General features: G+C 41.1%; 1 protein-coding gene across 1 annotated transcript in view; it reads right to left on the reverse strand.

Moving 5' to 3' along the window:
• Positions 1-798: 798 nt before the first annotated feature.
• Positions 799-15,028, reverse strand: part of commd10 (COMM domain containing 10) — a 73,707-nt gene continuing 59,477 nt past the window's right edge. The window contains exons 6-7 of the mRNA XM_063490026.1: positions 1,543-1,602; positions 799-1,316 (exon numbers count right to left, since the gene is read on the reverse strand). Of these exons, the coding sequence (XP_063346096.1) occupies positions 1,278-1,316; positions 1,543-1,602 (99 nt within the window). The 3' untranslated portion in view covers positions 799-1,277. The remainder of the gene's footprint in view (positions 1,317-1,542; positions 1,603-15,028) is intronic.

Here is a 15,028-nt window from a genome sequence, read left to right on the forward strand (position 1 = left end):
CCACCTTGTTTGCAAATGCTCGCAACCATTTGCCAGTTAGTCAAAGAATATACAGGCCACCCTCCCAGCCTGTGATTGGGGCCTCTGACTAGTCTCCAGGCCTGCATCACTGGGGCTTTTACAATCAATCTCACCCTAACTTCAACCTCTAGCAACCACTTGCCAGTCTGTCAGGGAGTACACATTTTCCCCTACTGGTGGTTGCTAGATGTTAACCTACTGTTCCCTCTCTGATGCCTCATTGACTTAAAATTTAAAAAGTCATGTGACAAACACTACATAGTTTGAACATATACACAAATAGGAACTAATCACACAATATACACACACCACTGACTCTACACTTTACAAATGAAATTCTTCATTTTGCCAGACAAAAAAACCCCCAAAACAGTCTAACAGATCAAATCACCAGAGAAGGCAGAGAAGAGCTATTGGATAGATCTAATAAAGTAAATGGGTTCACTAAAGCTCCAGGGGAAAACAACACCTGGGAATTAGGGAACTTCTCAAGCTTTGGTTCAGTGTGGACGTGAGGAAATTATGCACATACACGCATACACAAAAGGGCAGATGCACAAACAAGGACACAGTCATACACCCATGTTCGCACAGACACACATTCGTGCACACAGTCTCATACACACAATCACGCTGGAGGTCTGCTGTGCCTCCCAGAACTCCCATCTGTTGAACCAGCAGTCCAGGTTGGTCTTAATGAGAAATAATGAGCCTTCACTAAATAACAACAGCTTGGATGGATTTCACCTCCACTTCAGATTTTATTAGAATGGCATGGAGAGTAGTTCATTCTTCAAGCTACACAATACATTTGTTGTAGTTCAAATGACATTTTGACATTTAATTTCCTTTTTTTTTTTTTTTCTGAGAGTACAAAGGAAACTTGAAGCTAAATGACTGTTGGCACATTTTCATCATCTACATCTTGTTATAAGGAATGTATAAGGAAAACAAGCATTAATTTACTAGAGAGTGGAGAAAACATTATTAAACAAACTTGTTCAAGTACAACTCCTACTGATGAATTTGGGGTAATTTCCCGCTATAAAATCCAGGCTCTGAGTAATGAGTGCAAAAAGGAGTTCAAAAGGGAACTCCTTCCTTCAAACTTGACATATTTCTCAAATAAATCAGAGCACAAATTTAATTGCTAGGCCTCTAACAGCTGCATGGCTGTCAGCAAAAACACCATTAACATATAGTTCGCGTGCTTGTGTGTGTCTGTGTGTGTGTGGCTGTACAAAGTCCAAAAGGCATCATGTCAGGGAATCCAGCTGTCCTTGGATGATTTCGAGCTGAAAGAAAGAGGGGAAATGATGAGTTTTTGGAGCGAATATGTGCACAAAAGAATGACACAAAGAAGGAGAGGAAGTCTGAAAGAGATATTTAAAAAGAGAGGGAGTAGAATGTATCGAAGTATGAAGGAGTGCAAAATGCAACATGGATACTTGGCACAAAAACACGAAGATGATGTGGCATGAAAGTGGCACGGACACACACACGAAACATAACGAAACGAACCTTGTTGTACAAATCAAGCATTTGCTGGTGGTTAAACTCAACGAAGACATTTTCCTGAACCTGGAGAGACAGAGAGAGAAATGAGGTTGGAGACAGTCAGAGAGGCATAACATTTATGGGAGGAAACAATCGAAAAAGTAAGAAAAGTTCAGAAATATACAAAAGCAGCAGCGATGAAAGCACATAGGTAAGAGGCATGACGCAGATTTCTCGAGCTGGCTTCTTGTGCCTTCTATAAAAGCCTTCATTAATTATTACTGCTCTCTGACCAGTATGCACCATCTTTTAAGTCTTATCCATCAGTTGTTTAAAAATACACAGAAGAAAAAAGCTGTCCACCATCTTGCACAGGGAAAACCTATCACTCTGTCTCCATTCTGTTGGCTTACTTTTAAAACTTGTAGACCTCTGTCACCGTGTCACCAACCGTAGTACAAAACTACACACATGACTAAATAATACAGGACACTGCTTCTTCTACACTGTCAAGCATATAAACCATCATCCGCTTTCTATATTAGAATTAAACAAAGCAAATAGTCTTTTTTCTGTTTATTCTTAAACGTTTTTTTCCATCTCATGAAACAAAAAAATATCAAGTAATATAGATGTGAAACACCATGAATGCAATCATGTGACAGTTTAATGAAATTAGTCCTGTTCAAGAAACATTTGCATATGCATGGTGTGACTTTTAGAGCTAAAAACATTTCGATTCATTTGTCTACATTTTTCCTTTTACCAGCAGACAGGTGTAGTGTAATGTCACAAACAGCGGGTTACCCAGGGGAAGCTCATACAGCACACTGACTTGAGGTTAGCACACTGCAGACATTCAAGAAAGAAATGTGTGATTTGAGTAATGGGGAGCCTGTGCCACAGTAGATCTTTATGTCTAACAATGCCTCTGGCTCCAGTTATAGACTCAGGAGTGAAGTCATGTTAATGATGGATCACGAAAGTTACAGGAGCTTTTGTTTTTTTATACATTAAATGATGCATTTTTCATCTGTGAAGCTGGAATATCAAACTAGTTTGAATGTAATAAACAAGTTTGCCTTTAGTTTCATAAAGTTTATTACTTTATGTGCTAATTCTTAGGTTAACCCTGGAGCCTTTTTTCTCTGCAGACTCTGTAGAAAACTATACAAAAGCAAGGGCATCACTGAACTACCATCGTCATCGTCGTCATCATTATCCCATCAGAAACTCAGACTGAACGATAATCCACCTCTGTGAGCGGGCGTAATGGGGAGACACTTTATCAACACCCATCACAGAGAAAATAGCTATAATGTGTGAAATGGATGGAGAGTACAGAATGAGAACAGCAGTTTTGTAGCCAACTAAAGCGCATTTATTGATGTTACCCTAAATGTACCAAACTCTGATCCAAGAAGGATAGCAGACAGGAGGGAAAAGACAGAATGAACGAGATAGACACAAAGGGGAAAAAAAGGAATTAAATAAGTTCATGCTGAAAGGCAGTAAAACTAAATGTGAGTTTTCTGATTGTACACTCCCATCTAAAGCTCCACTCCCAGCAGTTCGGTGCTCGGAGACTAAACGGAGCTTGGGGGCTTGAAGCTAACTGCCTGGCTGGTTGGGTGGGTGGAGGGAGGCCATGTGTCATGGTAAATTAATGACAGAGATATTAATTAGAAGCTACATTAAAAGTTCATAAAAGAGAGCACAGAGGGCTGTTATCTCTTGTCAAAGCTCCCACTCGACAGCAGCTTCACAACACAAGGAAAATGTAGGACAGCCTTGAATTTAGCTACAGCTGAGGGAGCGCTGCAAGGACAGCCCAGCAGGTACTGAAACAACTAAATAAAGTGTTGTTACTGAGCGAGATAAAATGAAAAGAAGATGCACATCAAAGAAGATCTACGAGGTGATAAATCATTTCTCAGAGGAAAGACAGTTGCTGTTAGGAAATGATTTGATTCGAAGGAAAAAATTGTGCATGCAGTGAAATTAGTTGAATGATGAACACGTTTTGCTTCCAGTAGCATTAATCAGCTTCAATTCATGCAACTCCCTCCCATTGATCTCCACTGTGGCAAACACTATTATAATGAGCAGACTCCTGTGCTGCGTAATAACTTGTCTTGGTTAACAGTCTTTAAGTGTGCTCGGGTCACGGCAGCACCAGGAGACTTGGTGGAAAAGCAGAAATAAACACTTGTCAGCTGGCTGAGCTGCCTATTGTTTTCTGACAGAGGTAAGACAAGGGACAGCCAAAATGACGGTTGTATGTGTGTGACTATGATCAAAACTAACCTATGAGAAAGTGCGTACAACAAACCGCTGTAACGCTTGGTGTCTTCATGTGTTACGCTTTTGTGAATGCGAGACTGACACTGTGCTCTGATAAGATTTTCAAAAGACTGCTGTGTGTGTGTGCGTGTGTGTTTTATCTTGGAAAACACATTCCTAAATGTGTATGTGTATGTGAGTGTGAGTGTGTGTTTGGCCCATCAAATTGTTCCTCAGGGTTGAGATTTTGCCAGGCAGTAACCCAACAAGGCTCTGACAGATCTGGGCTAACACTAATGGGGATAGGATGCATCATCCTTGTCATCACAGCCCTATACAGCCCTAAAGTAGGCACACGCACGCACGCACGCACACAGATATACATAAACGTTTCATCTGCCTTAGTGCTAAAAAAACAGAAAACAGGAAACAGGATAAACCCATTAACATAATCACAGATTCACTTGCATCTGGTGTTCCATATGCACTACATGTTAAACCGTATATAGGCTAGACACTGAGGGAAACCCAAAGCATGAGGGAGAATGAACAAGCAAAGGCGTAAATTAGCAAATAAAGGAGCTATAAAGTCATAAAATAAATCAACAAAACTCCTTGAAATATATCCTTGAAATGTAGGACAAACTTTTCTTCTCTCAGTGCTAAAAGCTCTCAACAATGTCACTTGTACAATTCTCAAGATGAGTCAACAAAGTCACAGAGGATAAAGACTCTTTGGGGATTACAGCATAACTCACCATGAGGACACCATGTTAATTCTTTAGTCTCTGGACACTTCAAGCGAAATTACAACACGCACATCATTTCCACAGCTCTGGCCTTCAGTGCTATCAGTAATAACAATGTTGTTATGTCAGTTTCTCCAATCTGGATGTGTTGTTCGATAGCAGAGAAACAAAGACAGTGAGATATTAAATAGATGCACATTATAGGAAATGTTAGAAGAGAAAAAAAGGTACCATTACTATCAAAACTGACTGTATAGTCAATGTAGCATCTTATTTGCTTTCATTATGTAATAAATGGTTACTTATATTCTGGCTGTGTTCACTTGAAGTTTTACTTTTAAATCGTGGTAGACAGCCCGTCTAATTGGCAGTTTTAAAAAAAAATGGACCCCAAACATCGACCAGATTCTCCAAATTTTCTTATAGCACCAAAATTGGGTTAAAATTTTGTTATTATTATTATTTTTGTTATTTCATTTTTTATATAGTCTTTTTATCCCCAGGACTGCCTTAATTCTTACAGGTACTGGAAACATTCCTCAGAGATTTTAGTCCATATTGACATGATAGCATCACACAGTTGCTGCAGATTTGTCAGCTTCACATCTATGATGCAAATCTCTCATTCCATCACATCTCATAGGCGCTCTTCTGGATTGACATCTGATGACCATGGGGGCTATTTGAATACAGCGAACTCACTGTCATGTACACGAAACCAGTTTAAAATGATTTTGAAGCTTTGTGACATGACACGTTATCCTGCTGGCAGCTGCCGTCAGAAAATGGGTACACTGTGGTTATGAAGGGACATGATCAGAAACAGCAGTCAGGTAGGCTGTGGTGTTTAAACGATGCTTGGTTGGTACTAAAGGGCCCAAAGTGTGCCGAGGAAATATCCCCTACATCATTACACTAACACCTGGCCAAACTGCAGGTACAGAGCAGGATGGATGCATGCGTTGGTTGTTGCTGTTTTTGGCAGATTCTGACCCTACCCCAGCAAAAATAAAGGCTCATAAGACCACACACTGTTTTTCCAACCTTCTACTGGTCAGTTTTGGCGAGCCTAGGTGAACTGTATAACAATTTCCATTTCTTAGCTGACAACAATGGCACCCTTGAAGCAAACGAGCTTTAGTTGCTGCTATAGCCCATTTGCTTCAAGGTTCAACTGTTGTATTCAGAGATGCTCTTTCCCCTACTTTTTTTGCAACAAGTGGTTATCTGAATTATATCAGCTCGAAGAAGTATAGCCATTTTCCTCTGTTCCTCTTTGGCAATACAACCCTTTCTCCCAGAGATCTGCCACTCACTGGATATTTTCTCTTTTACCTTTTTCCCCCTTCTGATGCTGGATTAGATATAAGATATTTGTATTAAGGATAAACTGTGGCTGTTGCTCAGGAGGCAGAGCAGGTCATCTACTAATCGGAAGGTTGGTGTTTCGTTCCCTGGCTGCTCCAGTCTGCATGTTAAATATCCTTGGGCACGATACTGTGAATGTGTGCAAATGTTAGACAGAAAGCACTTAAGCACAAAAAAGGGCTTATATGAATGCATGAATGGGGTATGTTGTATAAAGAGCTTTGAGTAGAAATATATAAGAATCAGTTGCACAAGTGTACCTAATGAAGTGGCTGGTGAGTGTATATAGTTTTCAACGATGGATTTCTATGAACTTGGCACATACATTTGTTGCACCCAGGTGAGGAAACCTAGTAGCTCCAGTCATCCCCTGACTTTGTATCCAGAGCTGCAAACACCAAATCTTTCACAAATACAGTGAAATAGCTCAAAATTAGTGAAATGACTTGGCACAGATGTTGGACTTCATCTCTTTTTCCACCAGCAGTTTGACATTTGTGATTCATAGTGCAGGTCTGGAGAAACCTTAGATAAACTTCCAGGCTTAAGGTGACCTTTGCTAGTCCTCTGACTTTACTGGTCCATTGACTTTCCATTGAGTGTCACAATCAGGTCAAATAAATATTGGCATATTTGTATGACAGGTGTATTTTCTTTAAGTCAGCATTCTAGCTTTTGTGAGAGTGGACGCTTCCTCTCTTTGCTCTTTAAATGCTTTGCTTCTTTTATTGATTTTTATTGATTTCTATGCTGATTTTTTTCCCTTTTTTCCGTATGAGCTTACCTGCGGTAGCTTCTGGACACTGGACACTTATAGATCATTAGGACTAAAGTGTTCTTAACAGAAACAGCAACATTTTTATAGTTACCTTATCTTCAGCGCTCCGTGTGTCTGTGGCCTACACACAGCTGAAGCCTGATTACAGCGTCTGGGCACCGAACAGCCTCAATAGCCTGGAAAGGTGCTAACCGCTAGGCTAACTAGCAACAAGATGCCTTCCCTCTCCACAGATGACTACCACAGCCTCCTGCAGAAGATTGCAGTACTGGAGACAAAAATTCATCGCTTAGAAGTAAACGTGGAGGTAAATGGACTGTGTGGAAATGAAACAACCTTGCCTTTGATTCAAAACAATGGCGATGAGCAAGCTAGTACACAGCTAAGGAGCACAGATAACATGACCAAGAAAGTAGACTCTGTGCATTATAATAAATCCTCAAGCGATGATCCCCCCTTGGACTGTCTTGGTGCAAAACCAAGACATAAATCATGTCTCCTGGAAGGGAGAGGACGTATCACAGGCAGGGCACAGCGAGCTGAAATCTCTGAAACCGACTGGCCTTCACTTCCTACGAGACAGAGAAGCTCTTCTACCCCTGTATACGGGAGGAAACAGGACTGGACAACCGTGAATAGGAAGGTTAACAACAAACCTCCAAAACAACTGAATGTGAAACTGCAGAACAGATTTGCTCCACTATCAAAGGACCTTGGATCTATATCGGACAATCATCCATCTAAAAGTAGCGAAGTAAGGTCTGAAAATCTGTTGAAAAGTAAAAGGCCACAGGGAAAGCTAAAGGCTAGGCCTGAAACTCTGATTGTGGGTGACTCTGCCGTAAAGGATGTACAAAGGATGTGCGGTAAGAACACTAAAGTCCTCTGCTTTCCTAAGGATATGGTCAACAACCTGAAGGAGAGAATTCTTCAAATTGCAGATGAATATCCAACTGTGACAAACATTGTTCTGCATACAGGGTCAAACGATGTGTCCAAACAACAGTCGGAGGTTCTGAAATGGGACTTTACTGGATTATTGTCATGGTCCGTGGTCCTGCGTCTGTGGAATGCGCGGACAGCCACACCCCCCGGGCTGGGCCATCCTCGGCACACCTGCTCTCCATCGCTGTGATTACAGGAAGAGCTACTTCACCCGGCGCTGACGGATGCTCCATGCCAGTCCGTAATCACCTCACAAGTGGTAACTAGGCTCCCATGAAAGAGCGTATCGCTTCTGGTTGGAACTGTGTCTAATCTGCTTACTTGTGTCCAGGTTTCGATTCGGCGTTCAGCGTCTGCCACCTGCCTGTCCTCCTGCTCGACTGGATCGCTCAGTACATCACCTGGCTTTTCCACTATCTCCACAGGACTTCCCGCTCACGGACTGCCACTCTACCCTCCCGAGCTCCCACGGTCCCGCTCTATCGTAAGCCCGCGACTCCCGCTAAGTCCTGATGTGTTTTCCTGCTTTCCGGCTTCCTAGTAATCTTCTCCCCTTTTTCTTGCAGCCTCCCACGGTCCCGATTCCGGCTTCCTCGTGTCGTTTCCTCCCCGGGTTTTTCAGTTCCTCGTTTTGCTCTCTAGGTTTCCCGGGTCGCCTTTCGTTATTATAATAAAGTGCCTTTTCTGTTAGTGCTGAGTCTGCGTTTGGATCCTTTTGTGCACACGCGCCGTGGTGCATGACAATTATTAAATACTGTAAACTGTCTGAATGCAGCTGTATTCATCAGTGGACCTGTACCGCCCGTCAGAGGAGACGAGAGATTCAGCAGGTTGTTTGCACTGAATAAATGGGTTATATCAGCATGTACTGACCACTCAGTGCATTTTATCAACAATTTTAATATTTTTTGGGAACGCAGGCATCTGTTTAAAGCAAATGGATTTAATTTTAACAAGTCGGGGTGAAACTGTTCACCTCCAACTTGTTTTATTCCATACGTCATCCATCTGTGCTTGGTGCCAAGGCTGAGATAAATGAGGAGTTATCTCATAAAGAGGAACAAACAGTACTCCAAGAACCGACAAAGCCCAGCAGAAACCTTGAGGAGGAGCTCCATCTGCCCCCACCCCGGAAGAGCTTCAGAAAGGAGAGACATCAGAGGCAAGAAGAGGGGTCCCTATTTGCCTCCAACTCTCTCAACAACACCAACGACCAGGACCAGGGACCACGACCTTCCCCAGTCCCCCAAACCCCTGACAGGCCATCACCCTCCTCCCCCTCCCTTTCTCCCTCCTCCCCACACCTGAAATTCACTGAGGAGATGATGGAGCGGGTCAATGCTGGGCTCAGATCTACCCCCGGCCCAATCCCTTTTTGTCCCCCATAAACCCCCCACCAGAGCAGCCAAAGGTTCGCCATCGAGCCCCGCACTCAACAGAGCAATCGAAGTTACATTGCCCAGCCTCGCCCCCCTTAGTTCCTCCTTACCACCTTCATGCTCTGTCTCCGCAGTCTGATGTGTGATGTGTGGAGGGTCCAGGCTGTGAGGATTATGGCAGTGGTGAGTTTTCCCAGGATAAGCTGGGACCCTGTTTATTAGAAGGTTTTAAAATTTCTGTACTTTTAGGTGACAGAAGGAGACATGTGGCCTGGACAAAACACAGAGAGCTGCACTCTAAAAGATCTTTAAATATAGTAAACATACCTTGTGTGCCACAGACTGCTCCCAAACACGAGGGGGCAAATAATACCTCTAAAACACTTAAGTTGGCTTTATTAAACGTTAGATCTTTAGCTGGGAAAACATTTTTAATTAATGATTTAATCACTGAGCACAGCCTTGATTTTATGTTTTTAACTGAAACTTGGTTGGACCAAAGTAACAGTGGAGCTGTTCTCATCTAGTCGACCCCTCATAACTACAGTTTTATCAGTGAGGCCAGGGTGAGCAGGAGAGGAGGAGGGGTTGCTGTCTTATTTAATGAATCATTTCAATGTAAGCAGCTATCTCCTGGAAGTTTTCAGTCCTTTGAATATGTGGCTTTACAGCTGAAGGCCCCATCCAAAGTTGTGTTTCTTAATGTTTACAGGCCTCCCAAATACTGCACAGACTTTTTTAATGATCTCAGTGAACTGCTGTCTGTGATCTGTGTTGATTTCGACTGTGTAATTATTGTTGGGGATTTTAACATCCATGTGGACAACCCTCAGGACAAAGGGACTAAAGACCTGAGTAACACTCTGGGCAACTTTGGGCTGACTCAGCATGTAACAGAGGCCACACATAATAGAGGACACACTCTTGACCTACTGATTTCCAAGGGCCTGAGCATTTCAAAGGTTACTGTGTCTGATATGGGCCTGTCTGATCATTACTGTGTTTTCTTTGAAAGTAAAATTTCAGCACACACAAATATATCAACAGCAGTGATCACAAAATGGTGTATAACTGAATACAGTAGTAAGATCTTTAACCAGGTCTTCCCATTAACACCTGACCTGTCCAGAGGTTCAGTCAATGAGCTCGTCAATAGCTTCAATGCTAAAATGTTAAATGTAATGGACACTATTGCTCCCATTAAGGTGAAGGTTATCTCTGGAAGGAAAAGGTCTCCATGGAGAAACTCCACACTGGTGAAAAATGAAAAAAGAGAGTGTAGGAAAGCTGAGCGCAGATGGAGAAAAACAAACCTCCAGGTTCATTATGACATCTATAAAGAGAAACTTCACAATTATAATTTACAACTGAGGAGTGCAAGTAGGTCCTACTTCTCTGACATCATCAACAAAAACAGTCATAATGCTCGGGTCTTATTTTCTACAGTTGACAGGCTAACAAACCCTCCTGTGTCAGTGGCAGCTGAACTTCATTCGACCATGGCCTGCAATGACTTTGCCAAATTCTTCACAGAAAAAATCCAAAAGATTAGACAAGCAATTGGTACATCAACAGCAGATCCAGGACATGTACTGTTTCCACCGAAAAACTGTTTAAACACCATCAAACAGTTTCACCCTATTAACAGCAAAGACCTGGAGGACATCTTAGGTCAACTGAACTCCTCCTCTTGCTGTTTAGATGTCCTGCCAACAAGTTTTTTCAAAAAGGTCTCAAAGACTTTGGAGTCAGAACTGTTACAGATCGTCAACTTTTCTTTAATGTCAGGTGTGTTTCCAGAACCACTAAAAACTGCTGTAATTAAACCTATACTGAAAAAGGACAATCTTGACAAGACACAAATGAACAACTACAGGCCGATCTCAAATCTCCCATTTTTAAGTATGAACATTGAAAAAGCAGTTTCTCAACAGCTCAATTACTTCTTAAAACAGAATAACTGCTATGATGCCTTCCAGTCAGGTTTTAGACAGAACCACAGCACTGAAACTGCTCTGACCAAAGTGTTTAATGACATATGTCTGAATACAGACAGTGGAAAAATGTCAGTCTTAGTTTTACTGGATCTCAGTGCAGCATTTGATACAGTTGACCACAACATATTACTCAAACGACTGGAGAACTGGGCAGGTCTTTCAGGAACTGTACTAAACTGGTTCAAAACATACTTAGAAAACAGGAAATACTTTGTATCAATAGGTAACTTCACATCTGAGCAGACAAGTATCACATGTGGAGTTCCCCAAGGTTCCATCTTGGGACCCCTTCTGTTTAACATTTACATGCTCCCACTGGCACAGATTATAAAGAACAACAAAATAAACTATCATAGCTACGCAGATGACACACAAATATATATCACAATGTCACCAGGAGACCAAGGCCCTGTACAGGCTCTTGGTAAATGCATTGAGGAAATTAATGACTGGTTGTGCCACAATTTTCTTCAGCTAAACAAAAACAAAACTGAAGTAATATTCTTTGGTGCCAAAGAAAAACGATTACAGGTCACCAGAGAACTTCAATCTATACACCTAAAAACCACCAACCAGGCGAGAAATTTGGGTGTAGTGATGGATGCAGACCTAAACTTAGAAAAACACATTAAGACAATAACAAAATCAGCTTACTATCACCTCAAGAATATATCAAGGATAAAAGATCTGATGTCTCAACGAAACCTGGAAAAACTAGTCCATGCATTCATCTTTAGCAGGCTTGATTACTGTAACAGCATCTTTACAGGTCTACCTAAAAAAATCAGTCAGACAACTACAGCTCATTCAGAACTCTGCTGCTCGAGTCCTCACTAAAACCAAAAAAGTGGACCACATCAGTCCAGCTCTGAGGTCTTTACACTGGCTGCCTGTCCGTCAGAGGATAGACTTTAAAGTTCTGATGCTGGTCTATAAAGCTCTGAATGGTTTAGGACCAAAATACATCAGTGACCTCCTGACCCAGTATGAACCTTCCAGATCCCTCAGGTCATCTGGATCCGGTTTTTTATCAGTTCCCAGAGTCAGAACCAGACACGGAGAAGCTGCATTCAGCTTTTATGCTCCATATATCTGGAACAAACTCCCAGAAAGCCTCAGATCAGCTGAAACACTCAGTTTATTTAAATCCAGGTTGAAGACTCACCTATTCTCAGCTGCATTTGAATAAAACACCAAATCCACACTCTTAAGCTTAAATTTCAAAACTTACATTTTAACTACTGATTTTATCTACTGTTCTGACTTTATCTACTGTTTTTTTTTAATCAATTTTAAATCATGCTTTTTATTTGTTTTTGTTTTTTAATGTCTCTGTAAAGCACTTTGAATCACCTTGTTGTTGAATTGTGCTATATAAATAAACTTGCCTTGCCTTGCCTTATGACCTCAGAGTCACAAGTGAGAATGCCGACTCTGTCTTGTTCTCGTACAACCTGTTTATTCTTGAGCTCCTGAGTTTTGTTTTGTTTGGTTTTTTTTTTTGCTTGTCATAGTTTATTTTATAGATCTTACTATTTCTGATCTCACACATTACTCCGAGGAACACAACAAAATTTGACCATGACCTAAAACCTAAACCCAAACTAAAGCATTTTAAACAAGAATTTCCCCTTTAAATAAATATGAAACTGAAAAACACTACTCCTCCTGAAGCTCAGAGAGGCAATCATCTACTGTCATCTAGACGAACAACGGGTAACTGCAGCACTGACGTTGAGAACAGAGCAATTTCGTGTTATTCAGCTTAAAGAGGTTTGTTGTATTCTTGAGTGCTCCAATCAATGTGTTCCAGTTGATAAAGAAAACGACACTTTCAACAAATGGTGCTTTTATCTCATCAAGTTGTTACTGTAGCCAGTTATAACAATTTTAAAGAGACTGTGGTGGACAACATGGAGCAATAGCGGCTTTTAATTCACATGAGTTCATTGGAATGGGGCTAGGAGGACGCAAAAACGCACTCTTCATAAATTATTTGCTCCAGTACAATAAAGTAAAGCTTGGATTTGAAACACTTGTCAAAGGAGTGATTTTTTTCTTTCCTGGGCGCTACACAAAAACTGGATTTCTTACTTCTGACAAATATAAAACAAAGAAGGGCATTGTGGGAATAAGGAACGGGAGAGTGAGTACAACATGACAAGGAAAATAGAATGACAAAAAAAGAGAGGATGGGAGAAATGAGCAGCATACCGAAAGAGTAGAGGACAAAGTGAAGAGTCTCAAAGACAGAATAGTATCTTAAAGGGCAAAAGAACTGTGATTATCTAAGAGAAGGTTCTTTGTAACAAACAAAAAAAACCCCTCTTCTATTACTTAAATCCAGAAATTTGCAAACCAGATATAACAACACAGCTGTGGATAATTTCACGGAGAGCGATAGAGACTGAAAACGGGGCACTTTTCAATGTCAGGGTGAAGCTGTCTGCTGGGTGAAGCAATCTTAAAATATGCATGGCAGAGTCGATACCAGACAGACACGATGTGAAGCAAATCAGACTCAAGTGTTGAATACAAGTGACAATCAATCTTCTGCAGAATAGTTAAATGATATGTGTGGCCGTGTGAAGGGGCATCACAGTGGTGCCGCGGTGAACACTGTCACCTCACAGCAAAACAATTTCGTGTTTGATTGAGAGCCTTTCTGTGTGGAGTCTGCGTGCTGTCCCTGTGCCTGTACAGGTTAATTGACCATAATCTCGAGTGTGAGTGAGAAGGGTTTGTACTCTCGCATTTTTGGAAGATTGTTTGCAAATTCAAAGTTAGGTTCTCAGTACAGCAGTTTTTTTGTGTTTGTGTGTCTATTTTCAAGGCACATTCTGTGAAGTTCAGGGTTGACAGCACTCACAGTCCTCTGTGCAAAAACATGCTCACTGTACAGTTTTGTTTTGCTGCTGCGCTCACGACAGTTTCAGCTGAAAATAGTTGTGAAATACGACTGCGCTCGTCTGCATCACTTCTCAAGAAGTGGCGGCATTTACAATACAAACACTGTCCTGTCACGTCTGAGGTGAAACTAATCCTAACTGTGACTAACAACCTAATTATTTTGATCTACTGAACAAAATACTTTTTAACCTTGTAAAAACAAGCGGTTTTCAAAAAAAGCCCCTCCAGAAACAAGGTCATTAGAGATTCCAGTGCCTGTGAACACAGACCCTTAAACTTTTCTGCAAGAGGAATTCACGAGTTATTTTTTTAATTCTGGTGCAGCGATCATCACGTGATTACCTTCTGTAACTTCTCAGCCTGCCTCTGTCATCTGTGTGTGAAGAAGCAACCAGCTGTGCCATAGACATGACAGTTGGGAAAGAAAAAGCATTTCCCTAGATAATCGTTTTCCCTCTGGGGCACCTAGATACCCATGTGGAAGGTTTTTAACATTAAACTTGGCACTTCTTCCAGAAATTATGTCACATTCATGAGACGTCTTAATTAGCAGAAAAATACATGAAGGCTATAAAAAAGTTTTTAAAAAAGACTCATCCTCTTGGTATTTACACAAACTGTAAAGAGTAATAAAATATATTTAGGCCTTGATATGTCCCACATGTTTATGGAAACTGACATAAATGATTTAAGAAGTTTTGAAGCCACTGATTCTGACAGATTTTGAGAGCATTAAAGTTGAAATATTTATCACGAAAAAATGTTTTGCAGTTCATCTCAACCAAAACAAATGTGATGCAAAAGTTTTAATGAAAAACTTTCGAATAAAGGCGCTATTAACCTGCCTTTAATACGACACAAGAAAGAAAGAGTTGCTCTAATTTCACCAGCTAAAGAGCTCTGCAGTAAGAGGATACGGTACAATCTCTGTGACTTTGCTGCATTACAAGTTTTCTGTGACTATGAGCTCTTTCAAAGTTTGTTCAATCGGCAGACTCTAATGCCGTCTCTCTGTTGACTTTTCCAGACAAAGAAATCTCTATTCTGAAAGACAAATAGATAGAAAGGGAGATGGAATATGCAGGAGGTTAAGCTGTTGGA

The sequence above is a fragment of the Pelmatolapia mariae genome, linkage group LG12, assembly GCF_036321145.2.
Source record: "Pelmatolapia mariae isolate MD_Pm_ZW linkage group LG12, Pm_UMD_F_2, whole genome shotgun sequence".
Classification (NCBI taxonomy): Eukaryota; Metazoa; Chordata; class Actinopteri; order Cichliformes; family Cichlidae; genus Pelmatolapia; species Pelmatolapia mariae.